Source organism: Geotrypetes seraphini, chromosome 5, assembly GCF_902459505.1.
Source record: "Geotrypetes seraphini chromosome 5, aGeoSer1.1, whole genome shotgun sequence".
In the NCBI taxonomy this organism is placed as follows: Eukaryota; Metazoa; Chordata; class Amphibia; order Gymnophiona; family Dermophiidae; genus Geotrypetes; species Geotrypetes seraphini.
The window spans coordinates 46,306,535-46,327,272 of NC_047088.1; the positions used below are offsets into that span (position 1 = coordinate 46,306,535).

General features: G+C 45.0%; 1 protein-coding gene across 8 annotated transcripts in view; it reads right to left on the reverse strand.

Annotated features, from left to right (window-relative positions):
• The window catches only part of DOCK11 (dedicator of cytokinesis 11), a 247,141-nt gene that overhangs the window by 173,827 nt on the left and 52,576 nt on the right, over window positions 1-20,738 (reverse strand). For all 8 annotated transcript variants that reach the window (XM_033945546.1, XM_033945543.1, XM_033945542.1 and 5 more), the window contains 7 exons: window positions 17,880-17,962; window positions 15,558-15,627; window positions 13,712-13,807; window positions 9,608-9,742; window positions 4,990-5,167; window positions 3,195-3,274; window positions 965-1,048 (listed from right to left, as the gene is read on the reverse strand). In XM_033945546.1, coding sequence (XP_033801437.1) covers window positions 965-1,048; window positions 3,195-3,274; window positions 4,990-5,167; window positions 9,608-9,742; window positions 13,712-13,807; window positions 15,558-15,627; window positions 17,880-17,962 — 726 coding nt within the window. The remainder of the gene's footprint in view (window positions 1-964; window positions 1,049-3,194; window positions 3,275-4,989; window positions 5,168-9,607; window positions 9,743-13,711; window positions 13,808-15,557; window positions 15,628-17,879; window positions 17,963-20,738) is intronic.

Sequence of the window (20,738 nt, forward strand, 5' to 3'; positions counted from 1 at the left end):
AAAGCAGCGTGTTTAGAGTGCTGCAGCCGCTGCTGGAATCAGGACATTTGTCGGAACCGCGGGAAGGGAAGGGGGCGGCAAGGGACTAAGGGAGCCGGCCACACTGCGGGAAGGGAGGGTCGGATGGGAGGGAAAGGGGACTGCTTTGGGGGAGGGGTGTGCTGGGAGGCAGACAGCTTTGCTTGGGGGGGGGAAGACAGAAGGGGGGCCACGGAGAGACAGTTAGGGAGGAATTGGAGGGGGAGAGGGAAAGGGGGCTGCTTTGGGGGAGGGGTGTGCTGGGAGGCAGACAGCTGTGCTTGGGGGGGCCACGGAGAGACAGTCAGGGAGGAACTGGAGGGGGAGAGGGAAAAGGGGCTGCTTTGGGGGAGGGGTGTGCTGGGAAGCAGACAGCTTTGCTTGGGGGGAAGACAGAAGGGGGCCACGGAGAGACAGTCAGAGAGGAACTGGAGGCGGAGAGGGAAAGGAGGCTGCTTTGGGGGGAGGGGTGTGTTGGGAGGCAGACAGCTTTGCTTGGGGGAGGGGAGACAGAAGGGGGCCACGGAGAGACAGTCACGGAGGAACTGGAGGGAGAGAGGGAAAGGGGGCTGCTTTCTAGCACCCGTTAATGTAACGGGCTTTAACACTAGTGTTGAATAATGCAGTCAGTGTATATATGTTCTTACAAAACTTTTAATAAACACTTAAATATATATAAAAAAAAAGAAAGCCCATCAAAACGTTTCTTTTATCAAGATTAATGTTTCTGCTTATACAAAGACAACATATTGTTAATGATACTCCAGGGGTCTCTGCTGCTCTTTTACGTTACACATGCAATGGCGGTAATATGGAAAGATTTTGCAAGCGCAAAGTTGCTTCAGATATCCCAACACCCTTTAAAGGTGGCAGTAAGGTCACGGTCTGGCCCACAGCACTGTTCCCCCCCCATCAGCTGAAAATGAGGTGAAAAAGTTGGAATTACCTGGACATCGGGGTCAAAGGAAAAGAGTTTCTGTCTGCCTTCACTTCTGTTTATTTTATTCAACTGCTCGGTTTCTCTTCCGTACTATAAGAAGCAGTGAGAATCAAGTGACAGGTTAATACTTTCTGAACATATCTCAGAGAATTCACCACACTAATAAATATCATGTCCTTGATCGCTGGAGAACCTAGTCCAGGGGTAGGGAACTCCGGTCCTCGAGAGCTGTATTCCAGTCGGGTTTTCAGGATTTCCCCAATGAATATGCATGAGATCTATTTGCATGCACTGCTTTCAATGCATATTCATTGGGGAAATCCTGAAAACCCGACTGGAATATGGCTCTCGAGGACCGGAGTTTCCTACCCCTGACCTAGTCACTGCAGGAAATATCCTTTGCTAAAAGAAAGAGAAAGTGGGAGGGCCACAAGGCCTCACCATTGGGTCTACTATATTAAAATGGCAGTAGTGTGGTATCCAGGGTTAGAATTGAGTATGTTACACAGGCAAGTAGCTGTTGCTATCATACAGCATTAAGATGAGAGATTATGATATCAAACAACCCATCTTTCACTTTTTCAAGAAGACAGATAAGAGATGCGATAAGGTCAAGGAAAGAGCAGACAAAGGAAACACAAACTAGCAATCCTGCGAGTCATGGGAGTATCTAGGCCAGGGATGGGCAACTCCGGTCCTAGAGGGCCGGAATCCAGTTGTGTTTTCAGGATTTCCAATGACTATGCATTGAAAGCAGTGCATGCAAACATATCTCATACACAGTCATTGAGGAAATCCTGAAAACCCAACTGGATTCCAGCCCTCGAGGACCGGAGTTGCCCACCCCTGAAAACGAGGACCGGAGTTGCCCACCCCTAATCTAGGTTGATGTTAGTGGCCTATGACTCCCCAGAAACTAACTGGGTCAGGACATCAGGTTGATGGTGGCCAGGTACTGTCCAGTAAGTTCATGAGGTATTACGAGGCCAGATAACAGTCCCATAGCCTTGCCAGGTTTGGTACAACCCTCAACTACAGTGGTACAGTAGTGTTAAACTTCTCAAACAGCTGGGGTACTCTACATGGCAAAAACCCAAACAAACATGGGTATGCTGAATGACCTGAACACGAGTCTCACTAATTTTAGTGGATGCGAGGATGATGACAGAACCTAGGAAGAAGGCATGAACCCAGATAATCAGTCTTTACTTGTCCAAGAATCATAGAACATAAAAAGTTGCCTCCACTGGATCAGACCAGAGGTCCATCGCGCCCAGCGGTCCGCTCCCTGACCATTTCTACAACCTACCTCCGCTTCTATCTGTACCCCTCAATCCCCTTATCCTTTAGGAACCTATCTAAACCTTCCTTGAACCCCTGTACTGTACTCTGGCCTATCACAACCTCTGGAAGCACGTAAAAAAGAACTTCCTAGCATTTGTTCTAAACCTGTCCCCTTTCAATTTCTCCGAGTGACCCCTAGTACTTGTGGTTCCCCACAGTCTGAAGAATCTGTTCCTGTCTACCTTCTCTATGCCCTTCAGGATTTTGAAGGTTTCTATCATGTCTCCTCTAAGTCTCCTCTTCTCTAGGGAGAACAGCCCCAGCATTTTCAACCTGTCAGCGTATGAAAGGAAGATGGCAAAATGGCTTCTAGTATAGGTGATAAAAGAAGGGCATGGGCCTAGGGCCCAAATATTTAGGAGTGGCCCTCTCAAATGTGTAAGTCAAGTCAGAGTTTTGCCCTGGTACCTTAGCTGCTGCCACAGAGAGGAGAATCGGGAGGGCGCAGAGCCATTGTTCACCACAGAGGTCTGGCTGTTTTTCCTCACTCCCTGTGTACTGCCTTCTAGTCAGCAGGGGGAGCCAGCGAGGAAGGCTTCTTATCTGCTGTTTCCTCCTCTGCCAGTTTTCCTCTGCAGTCAGAATCATGCAAGGCTCCATTTGTGGGAGCTTTCGAATATATTTAAATTACAATGAGGGGCCCCAACATATCTGTTTGCCTAGGGTCCAACAAAAGCCAGAAATTTGGCAAATTTTGGACATGTTTGAGACAGATGTGGAAAGCAGCAGAGGAGGGCAGTTGCAGAGTTTGTGGAGGACAAGGAAGAGAACCGGTCTTCATTTGGAAATCCTTATGCTCATCCTCCCATAGTGGTAGAACACCAGAGAAGTCATTTCAACTAGAATGCCGGATGGACTTTTTCTGCCCCTATTTACCGCCCTGCTTTCTCACCTTCACCAATTCAGGGTGCATGCTTTTCTCCAGACTTTCCATGATGCTTTCTGATTTGCCCTGGCTGTTTGTATCATCATCTACAAAATCAAGAAAAAAAAACAGACGAAACAATGAGCGACAACAGAAATAAGCATATAGGGGGTAATTCTATAACTTTGTTGCCTCATTTAGAGCCACACCCATGACCCATCGATACTACACCATGTATATCTCCCTCACTATTACGTAGGGCAAGTGGGCATGTAATTTGTGCTAATTGGCATATTTATGCACGCAAGGCATGGGTTACTGCACACACCTGGTTAAAGAATTGCCTTTACATTCTTCAAACTTTACCCGAGTAGCTAAAAGAAACTTTACTCAGATTTCTGAACATTTTCCAAATTTTCCATTAATGTTCTAATACTTAAGAAACTTACCATTCCTGTGCAGATGTGATTTTTGGATTCTCCCCACTCCCCTGAGAATGCAACGAGACAATCTGATTTTTAAAATAGCCACAGTGAATATACACGAGATAAATTTGCACGCACTGCCTCCATTGTATGCAAATCTATCTCACGCATATTAAAAAACCTGTTTAGATGCATCCCGAGGGCTGGGATGAGAACCCCTGCCTAGACAGATGGGCTAGGTGTTCTCAGAAAGAATGCCTAGTTTTGATTTAAAAAAAAAAAAAAAAAAAAAATCACATTTTTGACAAAAAGCTGTAGCTTTTAGTTCAAAGAAACATCATCACACAAGTCTGTACTGCTGTCAAAATAGGTTAATGCACCAGTGATACTGGCACCTTCTTCTTCCCTCTGCCCTTACCTCTCTTATTACCCCCTGCCATCTTCTCAATAATTGTCTCATCTCTTTTCCTTCTTACCATCACCAACCACCACCTTAGGCTCCTCCCTCTGTATCCCATGTGAAGTACAGGGAGGGGCCTAAGGTCTGACATCCGAGCAAATAGCTGTGCTGTTGGAAAAAAAAGAAACCTCCCCCTCAAACAAACCCAGGCAGACCTGTCAGTAACACAGTTACCAACAGGTAGACCAGTCGGTTTTTCCGATCGCTAAAACCCCATTTTTTGGGGAATAGCCAAGCGATGTTAGTGCTTCAATCGCTTGGCTACTTCACATGGGGTTTTCGCTAATTTGCACATGGACCGGAAAATGGGCAAACGAGGGGAAAAACACACAGTGGGCCATTTTGTGCATCGGGTCGGTAAAAGCGATCGCCGCTAAAGCTGTGAAAACAGGTTTAGCGACGATCGCCGACTCTAGTGCCTCTAGCCCAAAGAGGCGTTTCCCTTATATATATATATACAGATTTTGCCAAAATTTGCTTATTTCTGATCCGAGGAAGAAGGGGTTACCTTCAAAAGCTAACTACATTAAGCTAGTCCAATAAAAAAGGTATTTTTTTTTCTTTATGTTTTATGGCTCTTTTCAAAAATCTAACACCTCCCGCTCTTTGGTACCCTGACCTTCTTTATCTTCCTAGCTCCTTTCCTATAACCCTTCATTGTAGCTCCTTTTCAACCTAACCCTGTAAACCGTGCCGAGCTCTACGCTAAGGTTTAGTTTAGTTTAGTTTTAAAAATTTCTATATATTACCTTGCATAAACTGAAAAGCATGTTAAACATCTGATGCATTTGGCTTAAAAGATGAAAGTGTAATCTTTAACAGGAAAGCAATCGAGTTATCCAACAGGATCACACAACAGACTCTTTGATGTGTGCTAAAAGAGAAGAACCGCAAGGGCTGAGAACAATGATTTGCTATTTTCTCCTAAAGCTATAACCTTGAGCAGCTTCCACTGTGTCCTTTTTCTCCTGGACCAAGCTGTCCGTATTGATCTGAATGATCTTCCTCAGGGTTCCCAGCCACTCCTCCATTTCCTGTTCTGTTTCAGCTGCCAGGTAATGACTGTACTTATCCAGCATCTTCAGCTCAAAGGCATTGCGCCGCATCTTGGGACACTAGAGGCAAACAAAGCTGGTTCAGACTCCAACTCTCTGACCTTTTTTTTCCTGTAACTTCAATATAAATAATGTCTTGTTTAAAAAAACTGTTTGAGTACACTGTAGTTTCCTCCTGCTTCTTTGGACTTCCAGCTCAGTTGAAACCAGTGAATCTTTGACTGGGGATGGTCCCTTCTTATTTAATATCCCCCTCCCAACTCACTCAGTCTACGGCCAGGATTAGTCACTGATGCTCCTTCTAAAAACCTAATCTGTTATTGAGAAAGACATGGGGGAAGCCACTGCTTGCCCTGGATCGGTAGCATGGAATGTTGCTACTGTTTGGGGTTCCGGAATCTTTTGTTACTCTCTGGGATTCCAGAATCTTGCTATTCTTTAGGATTCTGAATGGAATGTTGCTACTCCTTGGGTTTTGGCCAGGTACTAGTGACCTGGATTGGCAACTGTGAGAATGGGCTACTGGGCTTGATGGAACCATTGGTCTGACCCAGTAAGGCTATTCTTATGTTCTTATGTACTGAAGGCCCTGAAGTCTAGAGATAGGAGGTTAGGTGTTATTTTATAACTGTACAGATGCATAAGTAGTATGTGAATACCTTCCCTGTATGGGCACCAGCAGGGCCAGTTCACCCGTTAGGATGACCAGGTAGTTGCCTAGCGAATTGGTTTCTAGGGGTTAGCAAAAAGCAGGTACAACCATGATTGCTGAGTTTTAACTATCAAAATCTTGGAAGGATACCAGGGGTCTGAAAGACAAGGCTAAAGGTTTGCCCAGAGCACCTAAAAACATTGAACCAACAAATTTCAAAAGGACAGTATGGGGCTGATTCTTCAAAAGGTATCCCGAATGTAGACAAAGGTAGACGTCCTACTGCCATCTCACCAGCCAATCAGGATGCATGATTTAAAAAAATAAATAAATAAAAAAATCCATGCTGAGAAGGATGCTTATAATATAGGCTTCTGACTCGTGCCAACAGAGGCATCTAGGCATGCCAACCAATGCCCAAGACCAGCATTGGCGTGGTTTCCTACGGAAGCGGCCATGGACATCTGTAAGTGTCCATATGTGCGAGACAAGACACCTTAAATTAGGACTGTAATATGCTAGCCTATATTTAAGGTGTCTTGTTAGAAAAAAAAAAAGAAAAAGAAAACGACGCGATTCTCTAAAGGATGCCAATGGGTGATTGACACTAGAGAGCTGCACAAGAACAGGGACGACGGGGATCCCGCGGGTTCCCCCTTCGGGTCACGGGGATCCCATTGGGATGCCCCCTAGGGTCACAGGGATCCCATGGGGACGCCCCTAGGGTCACGGGGATCCCGCGGGGTTCGATGCAACTCGAGATGCGAGGCTCGTCTTCTTTTTCCTACCTACTCTGCCGCAGCACACATAGCCAACCGGAAGTCTTCCCCGATGTCAGCGCTGACGTCAGAGGGAGGGCTTTTGTGTTCAAAAGAAAAGGAAATGCATTTCTGGTTTTATTTCTACAGTGTTGAAGTACTTGTTGACCCTTGCTGTGACTGGTGGGGCTCCCCAAGCACCGCCAGCAGAGGACCTCCTCTAGAGACCGCCAGAACTCCCCTCCACCAAGCACAGCAGTCGCTGGCAACATCCATGAGCCACTGAGGTGCCAGCATCTGTGACTCAGGGACGCTACTGCTGCCTGCCAAGCTTGGCAAAAGGGACCCCCCGGCCAACTGCAAAGGAAGTCCTCAGCTGACAGCTTGGGGGTTCTCATCAGCTGAGTATTTTATATTTACATTAGAGGCTCTGGTAGAAACCCGTTTACAAAGTATGTATTCTTCCCAATTAATATTTCCAAATTAATAAAGTCTCTTTGCTTATTTGTAAATGGGTCTCTACCAGAGCCTTTAATTCAGTAGCATAATTAAATGAAATAACTATTTCTGAAGTTTATAGGGATGGGCGGGGACGGAGGGGATTCCTTGCGGGGACGGGTGGGATTCCTCACGTGGACGAGTGGGGATGGGTGGGATTTTGGCGGGGACGGGTGGGGACAGGTGGGATTTCTGTCCCCACTCAACTCTCTAATTGACACACGAGCGGCAGCTGCTTCTTAGGCGGTCGCCGGGATTGGCATCCTTTAGACCAGGGTCTCACAAACGTTACAAGCTGTGGCACACTATACTGGTGGCCATGGCTCGAGGGCACCCAGAGGTGTGCGGATGTCGCCGCGATAACGTCATGCGTATGCGTGACCTCATCACGTCGACGTCCATGCAAGCCTGGAGGCCCTCCAGATGGGGACCTGAGCCACCAGTGGGGGGGAGGGGGGAGGAGGTGGTCCTGAAAAAGAAGAGGCACGGAGAAGAGGAGAAACGCCAGGAAGAAGAAACGCTGGCGGCGGCTGCTTGCCTACAGGATGTGCCTCTCGCTGCGAGAGGCACGTCCTGTAGGCAGTCAGCCAGCGCTGGCGCCTCTCCTCCTCCCTGGCATCTCGCAACACACCTGAAATCTCGTGGGGCACACAGTTTGCGATACACTGCTTTAGAGAATCAGGCCCTCTGCGCAAAACTTCTACTTTGAAAATTATCCCAGGAAAGTTATGCACGCGTGAAAAGTTCCCCATTTAACTTATGCACGTACACACATATTTTTATCAAGTCTGAGCATAAATGCTAAGCCGCTGCTTAACTCTGAGGTCAAGTAGCATGGAATCTTACTCCTTTGGGAGACTCTACAAGGTACTTGTGATCTGGACAGAATTCTGTTGGAAACAGGATTCTGAGCTTGGTTTGACCCAGTAGGGCAACTGTTATACTCTTTATGTTTTAATGATCCCTCCCCTATTCCCACTTTCAGCAATGCCTCCGCTCAGTCTAGATAAACTTAGGAACATATACGAGTGCATACACGCACTACACAAGTTTGTCCTCATATCAGGAGGGTAATTTTATAAAAGCCCATGGGAATGTCTTATTAATATGTCCTTATACTTGTAAGTGTCCTCATTGCATGATAAAACAGAACTCTGTATCCCTCTCCCCCTTCCCCAGGAACGGTGAACAGTATTCACTGTTCTAAACATTTGGCTAGTCCTCCAATCCATTTAGGAGAAAGAGCCTAGCAGAGTGGAGGAAGAGACTCTTTGTTAGTGCAAGTGGGTTGAGAGCTAGAGAAGCCATAGATTTGAATCCCACTATCAATATATATCAGGGGTAGGGAACTCCGGTCCTCAAGGGCCGTAATCCAGTCGGGTTTTCAGGATTTACCCAATGAATAGGCATGAGATCTCTTTGCATACACTGCTTTCAATGCCTATTCATTGGGTAAATCCTGAAAACCCGACTGGATTACGGCCCTCGAGGACCGGAGTTCCCTACCCCTACTATATATTGTAACCTGAGTAAGTCACTTCCATTGCTTCAGATACTCTTAGATCAATGGGATAGGATTAGAGGATTAGAGGCAGTTACATAATTAGTCAGGGACACTGTTCAGGCAATTAGGCCTGATAGGCCGCCGCGGGTGCGGACCGCTGGGCACAATGGACCTCTGGTCTGCCTCAGCGGAGGCAACTTCTTATGTTCCTAACCTGTCCTGGGGACCCCCCAGCCAGTCAGGTTTTCAAGATATCCCTAATGAATATGCATGAGAGAGATTTGCATACCCGTCACTTCCATTATATGCAAATCTCTCTTATGCATATTCATTAGGGATATCTTGAAAACCCGACTGGCTGGGGGGTCCCCAGGACAGGGTTGAGAACACAGTCTTAAGTAAGCCCTCTGGGGCAGGGAAAAACCTAGGGTGCCTAATTATATAATGTCACCAAAATGGGACTTTGTAGCATTTAATAATACTGTTATTGTGTACTAAGCATTCATAAATAGGGGCCTTAATAACTAAAGATAGACATATTTTTGTGAAAAAAATTTTTTTTTTCTCTTATGCACAGCACACCCTGCATATAATACAATTTAGCAATTGTGGCCCTCTATTACTAAGCCAGTAGTAAGAGATTTCTACTGTGGCCAGAGGTGCTAAAAGTTCCGACACTGACAGGAATTCTATGCAGGAAAGCAAAACAAGGCGACCCACATTTCCACAGGATAAAAAGCGAAACAAAAACAAACAAAACTGCGGAAATCGCAATGTCCTGGACTTCTGTTTTATTTCTTCCACGCAGAAATGTGGGCAGAGTCCCAAAGGCTGTTTTCAAGATTGCTGGAAGAAATAAAACAAGAGGTCCAGAACATTGTGATTTCCTCAGTTTTGTTTGTTTTTGCTTAGGAATTATATGAGCATTTAGGGCTCCGGGCCGTGGTAGAAACCTTTACTGCAGCTTAGTAAAAGGGGGTGAGGGGGGGGGGTTAGACTGCAATGTTGGCAAAAAATATTTCACTCGTACACTGTTTCACCTGCAGACAGCAGATGACAAAGAGTTGATAAGGATTCAGTAGACATACCAGAACAATATCAATACAAGAATCTAAGAAGATGCAGCCTTTGGTTTCTTTTGAGTTCTTTTCATCTTTGTAGGAGTTAAGAATATAGGAGCCATCAGGGAGCTGTGTTAGGTAGAAGTAACGCCTTCTAAACACCTATAAAAATAACAACAGCATAGTCACACACTGACCCAGTCACATTTTATGGAAGATGCAACTCACAGTGGGGGTATCATTTTGACCATTGACCAAAACCCTTCCAGTGTATCCCAGGATGCACTGGGAAGGGGTGGGTGGGGTCTAACGCCCTGATTGCTCAGGTGCCTAAGGCCCCTTCTATGCACCGGGAAGGGGAAAGCCCGCCAGTGTGAAGAGGCAGACCTGTCACCCAGAGAGTGTAGGCATCCCTCCGGCCAGCCATACTACAAAAGGTACGGGGAGAGGGAGGTGTCGGGGGGGAGGGGTTTGAAGCTTGAGGGGTGTTGGGGGGGTCAGGAGTATTGGCGGTTGGGGGGTCATATGTTTGGTGGGGGTTTAGGGGGGTGTCAGAGTGGGGAGTTCAGGGATACTCAAAGTTACAGAGTAATACTTTTAAAACCAAAAGGAGGAAATATTTTTCCACTTGAGAGAATACTTAAGTTCTGGAACGCGTTGCCAAAGGATGTGGTAAGAGTGGTTAATGTAGCTAATTTAAAAAAAAAAAAAAGGTCTGGACAATTTCCTAGAGGAAAAGTCCATAGTCTGCTGTTGAGACAGACATGGGTTAAGCCACTGCTTGACCTGGATCAAAGGTATGGAATGCTGCTACTATTTGGGTTTTTGCCAGGTACTTGTGACTTGGATTGGCCTCCGTGAAGACATGATACTGGGCTGGATGGACCATTGGTCTGACCTAGTAAGGCTATTCTTATGTTCTTACTACTACTACTGACTGCTATAGGCAATGCTAACAGAAAACCATACCCTTTTCACACACACCATCTGCTTCCTCTCTTCCTCCCTCCGGTGGTCCAACATCTTTCTTCTCTCCTTCCCACAGTCTGGCATCTTTCTCTCCTCCTTCCCTTCTCTCTTTCTCTTTTGTGGCCTCCCATATCCCTGTCCTTCCCCTTCTCTCACCTACCTTTCTCTCCTGCTTCCCTTCCATGGTCTGGCATCTCTCTCTCCTTCCAGTAGTCCGACATTTCTCTTGTTCCCTTTCTCCTTTCGTGTGGTCTGGTATCTCCTCTTCTCTTGTTCCCTCCTCCTCCCTACCACAGTCTGGCATCTCTGTCCTCCCTTTCCCTTTCCTGGAAGTCTGGCATCTCTTTCTTGTTTTTCTTCTCCATCCCAGCAGTCCAGCATATTTCTAAGGACGGACTACTTCCCTGCAATCCCACTGCCTTCCTCCCCTCCATGGGATCCGATAAAGCAGCTACTCATGCATTCTTCAGGCTGCCGGCAGCGTGAAGTAAATACGCTGTCTTTGGTGGCCTGGAATTTTTCCGTCTGCTACTGCTTCGCTCCTAAGTGGGGACAAGAAGCAGTAGCAGAGGGAAAGCTTCCAGGCAGCAGGTTTACTTCAATCTTTCTGCCGGCGGCACAAAGAGTGAAAAAGCAGATGCAGCAATGGATCCCACCATCCCCAAACCCACCATCTTTCCTTTTCTCAACTACTCTTTCATCCAACATCTCTCTCCATCCTTCCCCAACATCCCAGGGTCCACCATCTCTCCCTTTCTCTTCCCAACTACCCTCCTATTCAGTTAATCTATACCCTCTCCCTCCACACCACCCCCTTTCTTGTCCACCATCTCTCTCCCTCTCCCCTGTTTCCAGGTCCATTATTTCTTCCCCCCACCCTCAGTCTGATCCCCCTACCCTGGGAACTTCAAGGGCCTTTAAGGCAAACATGGCAGTTGCCCTAAGCCCTGCAGCTTTAGGAGCCCCCCCTCCCAAAGGCCGTCATGCTTCCCCCTTGTTTCCTCCCTCGTCCAGCATCCTCATGGCCTTACCCCTTCCCTTCCCAGTCTAATTTTAGACATCATTACCACCTGCAGAGAATCGCTGGCATTGAAGCATTTCTCAGAGGCAGCCCACAGCCTCTATGCTGCACTTTCCTTCTGCCGCAGTCCGTCACACGCCGAAAGACTTCCTCTTACCTCCTCCTGCCCTCTGCCATGCTCACAGCATGCTGCTTGTGCTTGCCCTACACTACAGTGCATGCTGTTCCGCTCTAGTCTCATTTCCATTGGTTCAGCTGGAGCACAATGGACCAATCACAAATGAACTCAGATCCCCTAAAGTCATTTGTGATTGGCCCATTGTGCTGCAGAAGAATCAATGGGGAAAAAAAAAATCAGGACATTTGCCCAAAATAGCCCAACTACAGAAATAAATAGCCCAAAAACCCGTCACCTGCCCATGACCTTTATTTCCCACCGTTAGGCTTGAAAACCGCCCAATTGGTAACACTGTGCTATTGTATACAGAGCTTCCTGCGGAAGACTCTCTGTCCTTTTGTCCCTCATTTCTATGATCTCATGCAGCTCCCAGGCTCTGTGCATGAGCCCAACCCTCAAGCATAGGGTTATCAGACATCTGGGAAAACCCGGACATGTCCTCTTTTTAGAGGACTGTTTGGGTACCAGGAGGGATTTCCAAAACCTAGTAGTATGCCTGGGTTCTGGAAGTCCCCAGGTTCGGGGCCGCATCTGGAGGGCCTCTGTGCATGCGCAAATGTCAACACGATGATGTCACATGCACATGACATCATCACATTGATGTCTGCACATGTGCAGAGGCCCTTCAGACACGGCCCCAGGCTCAGGGAGGTTCTTGTTGGAGCAGGGCTGATGTGGAACAGGGAGGAGCTGGAGGCAGAACAGGCGGGGCTAGAGGCAGAATGGGGCGAAGTCAGGTGTCCTCTTTTTTTGAAGAGGAAATCTGGCAACCCTTTTCTGTGGTGCAGAGCTTGTTTGCAGTCAGCATTTCTGATATACTAGAAGGCTCTGAGTGAGGAAGCTGGGTTGAACTATGAGATAATTATAGAGAAGTTTCATTATTTCTTAATCAAAATTACCTCGATACACGGATAAAGCTGAGGTTGCTCAGATATTGTGTGAATATGTGTGTTGAACCTCTGTGAGCTGATTTCATATCAGAAGCATTTTTTTTCTAATTTTCCTGGGAGGGTCAGCTTAGGGATAAAAGAATTATCTGTTCTTTTGCATAAAGGGGGGGTGTTAGTTAGAAATATAGGGCCTTGGCCTAAGAAGACACTGATTAGCCTGCATTCATCTAGGAAGATTAGGGTTTTGCTACCTTTCATTTGTTTACAGATAGGATAGTAGCAACCATCTGGATCTCCAGAGGAGCTGCTGGTTCCAGACAGGTGATGGGAGAACAACTCGGCGGTACCCAATGCAAGAAGTGGCGATACTGGTGAAAACAGGTTTTTAAAATTCATCATTTTTTGTGTGTACACAGATATACACATTTTTGTATTTTATTGAACTTTGGGACAGAGAAACACTTTCTGGTTTTAAAAACATCAGCTAGTCAAATATTTACCTGTGGTTTAGGATATCCTAGAACAAAGTTGGTGCTAAGTTGAAAGGCATGCCATGTTTGTTTGAGGTTTGAATATTATCACTAACTATAATGATGTTATCAATGTAAATTTGATCATATATGAATGGTAAATTAGCCTTGCTATCTTACATTTATATTTAAATTTAATTTACCTTGTTTGAACTTCTGAAAACAATTGTTGAATATATTTAGTTTTCTTTCACCCTCAACTGTCATTGTTTTTCTTTAGTTGCAACAAATAAATACAAACATTTAAATGTTTAACTTCTGTGTTGTTGTGAATTGAAGGGGAAACCTATTGAAACATCTGACCGTGATTATAACATCTCATACATTTAATTGTAATTAAATAGTAATGTAATTGCATCACATCTCCACTAGGGGACTTTACATACATTCTGAATGTCTGCGACAGTGATGATACATTCCCTCAAAGCAATTCTGCTATCAGCAATTCTCTATAATAAATATGCAAACACAGATTCCTTGTAGTTTCACATCACCCAGAATGGACATTCTGATGAATTTTTGAAAAGTTGGTGGAAGCCTTACTTTCATGGTGACAGTGATCGTGCTGTTCACATTGGCTTTATAGAGCCAGCCTTGCCTTATTACTCCTCCTTTCTGAGAGCATAATGACGATGAATCCTACAACAAATTATATATATTTAACCTGTTAGCAGTCACCCATGCCCATTACAATCTTAGAGTGCATTAGCAAATAGGAAGATTTATATTTTAGTCAGTTCAGAACTTTTTTTCTCTCCTGCTCATTAAATGTACATATAATTCTCAGAATTAAATGTCCCCTGTTTTCAGTCATCTTACTTCAAGAAAAAAAAAAACCCCTAAATATAGCAAGTGTTGGATCTGTGCCAGCTGAGCACTTAATGGGAATGAATAGAACCAAAATTACTAGATATTCTCAATTTAAAATGCAGAGCATGATTTGAGGGCAAAGGAAAGTCAAGAAAAACAGCAAGTTAGGTTGTTTTCAGAATCATGACATATTATACATCTTTTGGCCTGATGATTTCATTTCTGGTCAAACACCAGAAGAGAAAAAATATTCCACAGAAAAAAAGATTGAAAATGTTAAAAATAAAATCAGTTTGATAAAGAAGTTCAAGTTATAAATCCAACTTTAGTAAAGGATAACACATTTATCAAAAGAAAAATGGAGAACACCAGATTAATTATAATTAAGGAATTATATTACTTTTTATAAATCAAGGCCTCAAGGTTTGTGATTTTCCCCAAACCAGAACCATTTGGCTCTGAATTGTATAAGATACTTAAGGTGTATCTCTTGACCTTTACAGAGGGATTATTATTAATTTCTAAGCAGCTGATAGAATATTCCAGAATTTAGGATAAACATTAAGCTATGGTTTTGGGCTCAATATTTAGACCTTACTCAGGAGCTTGAAATATTAATGAAGACTATCAAGAGAAATCAACATCTAGGTAATTATTCAAATAATCTAGGTATGTAATGTAGAGAATTGTGTCTACATGTAGATTAGATATAAGTAAACCCCCTAGGGGAAGAAGGTGCCAGGATTTGTGAGAGATTCCCCAGGGGATTACCGAGGCCTCAATGCTCAAAAGCTTTCTGTGCCAGTAAGACTCTTAAAGCAGTCATGGAAGCTCTCCTGATGCACAAAAGCAGCCACTGAGAACCCTATGTAAATGCATTACAAGGAGCTCATTAGTAGTATTCTAATGAGTTTTCCTTGTGATGAATGAAAGGGAATGCCCCCCTCCATTTATGAAGAGATTTTTCTGTGCACTCACACAACACATGCACAATAGCTGCACCCTCCTTCCCACCACAAAAAAAAACCAAAACAAAAAATTCACAGTCAAGCAGGCAGACCTGCTCTTCATGCTGGGTCATCTTGGGCAGAAATCCTATGAGTGTCGGAGCAGCGTTGAAGCATTTAGTGCTCCAGGCCATGCCTCTACCATGGCTTAGTAAAAGGAGGGGGGGGGGTTAGTTTTAAAGTAGCGCTGATCAAAAACACCCCAAATATTCAATGACAGTTGTTGGAAATGGACCGCCATTGAATATCCAGGATCAGTGTCAACTGCGGGAGTTACTGACTCCTATTGTCTGAATATCGCCCCCCCCCCTAAAACCCAGATCCCCCTCTGGGCAAAGACCTAGAAAAATGAGATTGACCACTCTGAGATAAATAAAGGTTTAGCATTTTCAAAATGAACAGAGCATTTAGGCAAAGAGCAAAATAAGTTTCTCTGAAGCACAAACCAACACAAGTTATCAAACCAGTTACTGTGACATAGAAATTACACAGCTGACTTGACACTAAAGCGTCCATTTTCTGCTCATTAACACCGACCCTAACTCATAACGCCTTCTCCTCCTCTTCCTTACCTCATCTTTATCACAGTCTTCATCAATTTCAAATACATGACTGGGGATTTTGTCTGGTCTAAGTGATTTACTGAAAAAGTACAATAAAAGCAGAAAATTAAAGGAACGCTCAGAAAGTGATGTGTCAGAATGGTTCATAGACAACGGCGTGAAAGACAAAAGCGCGCGCCGCCACGCCGCTCTAAATTACAGTTTTTAGGGGCTCCGACGGGGGGTTTTGTTGGGGAACCCCCCCAGTTTACTTAATAGACATTGCGCCGGCGTTATGGGGGGTTGCAACCCTCCACATTTTACTGTAAACTGTACTTTTTCCCTAAAAACAGGGAAAAAGTGAAGTTTTCTGTAAAATGTGGGGGGTTACAACCCCCCACACCCCCCACAACGCGGCGCGATGTCTATTAAGTAAAGTGGGGGGGGTTCCCCTCCCACGCCCCCCCGTCGGAGCGCTACAAACAGTAATTTAGAGCGGTGTGGTGGCGCGCGCTGCGCTCAATTGTCTGGGCGCGCCTTTGTCCCAGCGCGCTTTTGACCTGACACCGTCAGAATTCATCCGGTTTGCATTCAGCCTGAACATTTAACTCCATGGAAATATAACAAGACCTTGCTGCTCCTTCACAGAATCCTGCTATGAAGAAAATTATGGATGCACTGCCTTTTTAACATAGCACAGGTAAAAAAAATTTTTGTTTCATTCTCAATCCAACAGAACACAAACAATAAAACAACACTTTGGGCTAGATTCACAAAGGGCATGGATTGGATCGGATCCGTGAGGGATCCGATCCATGTTTGGGGGGGTTGATTCACGAATCACCCTCATGCAAATGAGAGCGATCGGAATCAAGCCCCCCATTCGACTGCTTAGATCGCTCTCTAGCAATTCCAACGCGCGTGCGCTGGCCCTCCGAGCCCGGCAGAGCAGTTAAAAAAAAAAAACCAAAAAACACAACAACTGGTTTTTAACTTTTTTGCGAGCCCATGGTTTTAACCCGCTTTAAACCCACGGATTAAAAAAACAGACTTGCTCTGCAGGAAGGGCAGGAGAGATTCGGGGCGAGTTGGGGCAGCAGGAGAGATTCGGGGGTGAGAGCAGGAGATTCGGGGCAGAGAGCAGAGAAGCAGGGCCGAGAGCAGGGTGGCAGAAGGCAGGGCAATTGGCAAGGACCTCAGCGAATGGTCCTCAGCAGTCACTTATTTTTGGATCACCCAGCCCAGTCAGGGTTGATTTTTTATTTTAGTGAATCGCTTCTTCCCTGCATCTGAATGCCGTTCACCCTCATTCGCATGTGCGGATCGGAGGATGATCAGGACAGAGGTTAGTGAGTCGGGTCAGAGGGAAATCGGGTCGTAAAGAGGTCGCTAAGTGGTCGGAAGTTGATCGGTGGGCTTAGTGAATCTAGCCCTTTGTATCATGTTTTTATTTTTGCACAAGCTAAATGGCTTTAATGTATGCTATAATTATTCAGAGATCGCTAACATGATTTAGTAAACCTAACAGCTTGCAGCCACTTAACCTTCCATTGCCCTAAGCACAAAATAAGTACCTGCAAATAACCACCGAAAGGTGGAATATCAAGTCCAATCCCCTTTTTCCTTATCCCTTTCCAAAGCACACAAAAAATTAGTGCATTCTAAGTAAAAAAAAATTAACACAAAACCTATTGCTTTGCCCTGGTATTACCGTATTTCCCCATTTATAGGCCGTGGCCTATTTATGGGTTTTCCAAACCCGTGTATGGGGCATGGCCTAGTTATATGGGGCAGCCTATATAAAACTTTTAAATGTAATGTATTTCTTAAATCATCCCCCCACCCCGGTACCTTTTTAGGAAGCCCCCTTGCTGGCACGCGGCTCGGGTCTCCTCGGCATTCGTCCTGCCTCCACACCGCATGCTGAGTGACTGAGGTCAGTTCTCGCGAGTCCCAAGAGAGTTGATGTCAGCCATTCAGTGGGCGGTATGGGGGCAGACTGGATGCCGAAGAGATCGCAGCTGCCCTGCACCTCTGGAGACCCAAGCCTTGCGCCAGCGAGGGGGCTTCCTAAAAAGGTACCGGGTTGGGGGGGGGGGATGAATGTAAAAGGCAGGGGAGGTACCAGAAGATAAGCCGTGGCTAATACCATGGGGTGGCTTATCTTCCAGATTTTAAACATAGGCTGGCTTTTTCTGCGGCCTATGCAGAGGGGTGGCCTATATGCGGGGAAATATGGTATGTACCATTTAGTAGAAGAACCTGTCAGTTCTGCTCTCATAAGCAGTATTTTACCTACAGCCAAGTGGCAAACACAGACCAAATACAACATTCCTGCAACAGGTCACTCACCAGGGCAAAATCCGAAAGTCTCCAGAATATTCTTCATATTTGTAGTTTACCACTTTCCATTCAGAGCTGTAAAACTTAATGCACTACAAGGAAAATTGAATACGTCATTGATTCTCATAGAAAAACAAAACTCATGAAAATCCCAAAAGGCTGAGTTAGTGAAATCAGAGGCTGCCGGGCTGCAGAGACACACTGCAGTCCTGATGCTGGTAGCGAGACAGAATTGGTCAGGCCCTACCCTCAGGAGAAATGGTAGAAGCCCTTGCTACACTAACCCTTCTTTATTGTAATTATTCAACAAATTGGTTTCTTAATCACGGCATAGGAGCTGCCTGTTGCTTGGATTGGGAACCCCAGTGGAATGTTTATATCTCCTGGGGCTGGAGTCGGCTTCTGCTGGGAAAATAGGAACCCCCGGCAGCTTCTTTCTCTGGAATGACACTCTGCTCTAAAAAAAACAAGCATTTCAAAGTAAGAGTGAATTTGAAATCTGCCTCAAATACACACAGATAAGCTACACAACATTAACTTATTTTCAGCTAAATTGTCCAATTGTTAAATCCAGGGCTCATTAGAATCATTGCTTATTAATCATTACCCATAGAGACATTTAGCTCTTTAAATACATAAAATCAGAGAAAGAATAATAAAAACATTTATTTATATGAGTCATTTACTCCTGAACTGAAAACACAAACCCATTAATTAAAAACAAACTTTTGAAATAATTGCATTATAGGTTTTCTAGAAAAGCCAAGACAAGAACCTTCTACACAATTTGGCAAGTAGTTGGTGCCATAAAGCAAAGTGACACTAGTTACAGTAAAAGACTGAATAGCTGCCAGCCTGCGGGTCTGGCAAGATGGAAATCTCAATCAATGGCCATTCTGCATATCACTCGTACAATTTACTTAGATAGTCTGGCCAGTGGCGTAGCCAGGGCGAGAGCAGCTCCGGATGGTGGCGCCCCTCCCTTGCCCTCTTCTCCACCCCACCCCTACATGCTCCCTCCTCACCCCCCAACTCCCCCCCCCACCGCCGTGCGTGCTCCCTGCTTCTCTTCCTTCATACCTCTGTAACATGCCTGGCGCAAGCAGCAACTCTCAACCTGCTGTTGCACTTGCATGGGATCTCCCTCTGATGTCACTTCCTAGGTGCGGGTCCAGGAAGTGGCATCAGAAGAAAAGCAAGAGGCGGAGCTTACCCAAGATGGCAGCTTGGGAGTAGATGGCAGCGCTCGTGGTGAGGATTCCCTATGAGTTATGGTGAAAAGGAAGTCTAAACTTCGGGTGTTCCACGTTGAGGCAGCGGCACCATCAGGCCCGATGGACATCTTCGTGGAGTGCGGCTCACGAACGCCACAGCCGGAGGGTGCCACGGCTGGAGAGACCGCACAGGCTGAGGTGCGGGATCTCTCCTTCGAGGCTGTCATCCTTTCTCCGGATGAGCGAAGACCGCCCAGCTGTCCCGCTGCGACGGAGGAGTCGTTCATCGACTTGCCGGCTCGAGATGCCCTCTTGCTGTCCTCTCAGAGTGGGAGGATTGACCCTGGAAGGGGGGAGGAAGAGCTTTCAAGATCACAGCAAGCAGTGAAGAGATCTCAGCAAGCCCAAGGAGATTCTTCAAGCACCCCGGAGGCTACAGATATCTCGGTAGCCCAAGAAAATCTTTTGATAACTGAAGTGGTCTGTTTCGATGGGCATAGCAGGGACACTTGGAACTGAGATTGTTCCCTGCAAAGGCCTAAGGTAATTACAATGGAATCCATATAGGAGGCCATATCTAATATGCAAACTTCACTGGGGAGTCAAATTCAACAATTATCTCTGCGCTGTACTACTGTTCTATCAGAAAATTTGGAACTCAAAAATAAAGTAACAAGTCTGGAGAATAAAATGAGTGACATTGAGACTAAAGTAAAACTCTGGAAGTACAAGCCCTGACTTGGGTCAAGGACAGTGCTAGTTTGCACTTTAAACAAGAAATGTTGGAAAATTCTGTTAGGAGAAGTAATCTCCGGATTATCAATTTTCCAAAAGTACAAACAACAACTGGCCTAGTTATGTTTAAAAAATATTTGTCAGAAATTTTGAAGGTACCAGAAACTTCGTACCCACTTCTCAGAAAAATATATTACCTTCCAACGAGAGTTAAATCTCAAAATCAAAATCAGCAGAATTTATCGGTTGACAGTTTGGATTTGACACATTTTCTAGAGAGGTCGGATACTGAGAATCAGGTCCCCACTACGTTAATATTACAGTTTGCAATTGATTCAGACAGGGATTGGCTGCTTAAAATGTTTTTTAAGCACAGAGATGTTCCATTCATGACAAATATAATTAGGATGTACCCTGATGATTCTCATTCAACCCAGAGAAGAAGAAAACAATTCTTAATATTGAGACCTCAGGCTGTACAGTTAGGGGCGACTTTCATCCTAAGATATCCCTGTAAATGCGTTTTGACATTTGGGGGGAATAGGTATGTATTTTATGATTCACAGCAGTTATCTAAATTTATTTCTGATAGAGAGTCTTCATGAGCTTCTTTGTTCTCTAGTTAAGCTCTAAAGATTGGTTCAAGAGCACTCAAACCGCCTCTTTTGTTTGCCTTATACTAAATTTCCTGGTTTGACTTATTTCAGTCTTTTTCTTCAGCTTCGTCTCCAAATTATGGACTAATAATGCGTTGTATAGTTTGATATTCTTTAGCTGTTTGGAAATTTGATTTAATTTCAACTTACATTGTATGTTTTCTTCTATTGACTTGTAATTGTTGTCAATTATTAAAATTATAAATAAAGAATAAAAAAAAAAAAGAAGAGCAGGCACGATGGCTGTTTGTGCCACAAATGTT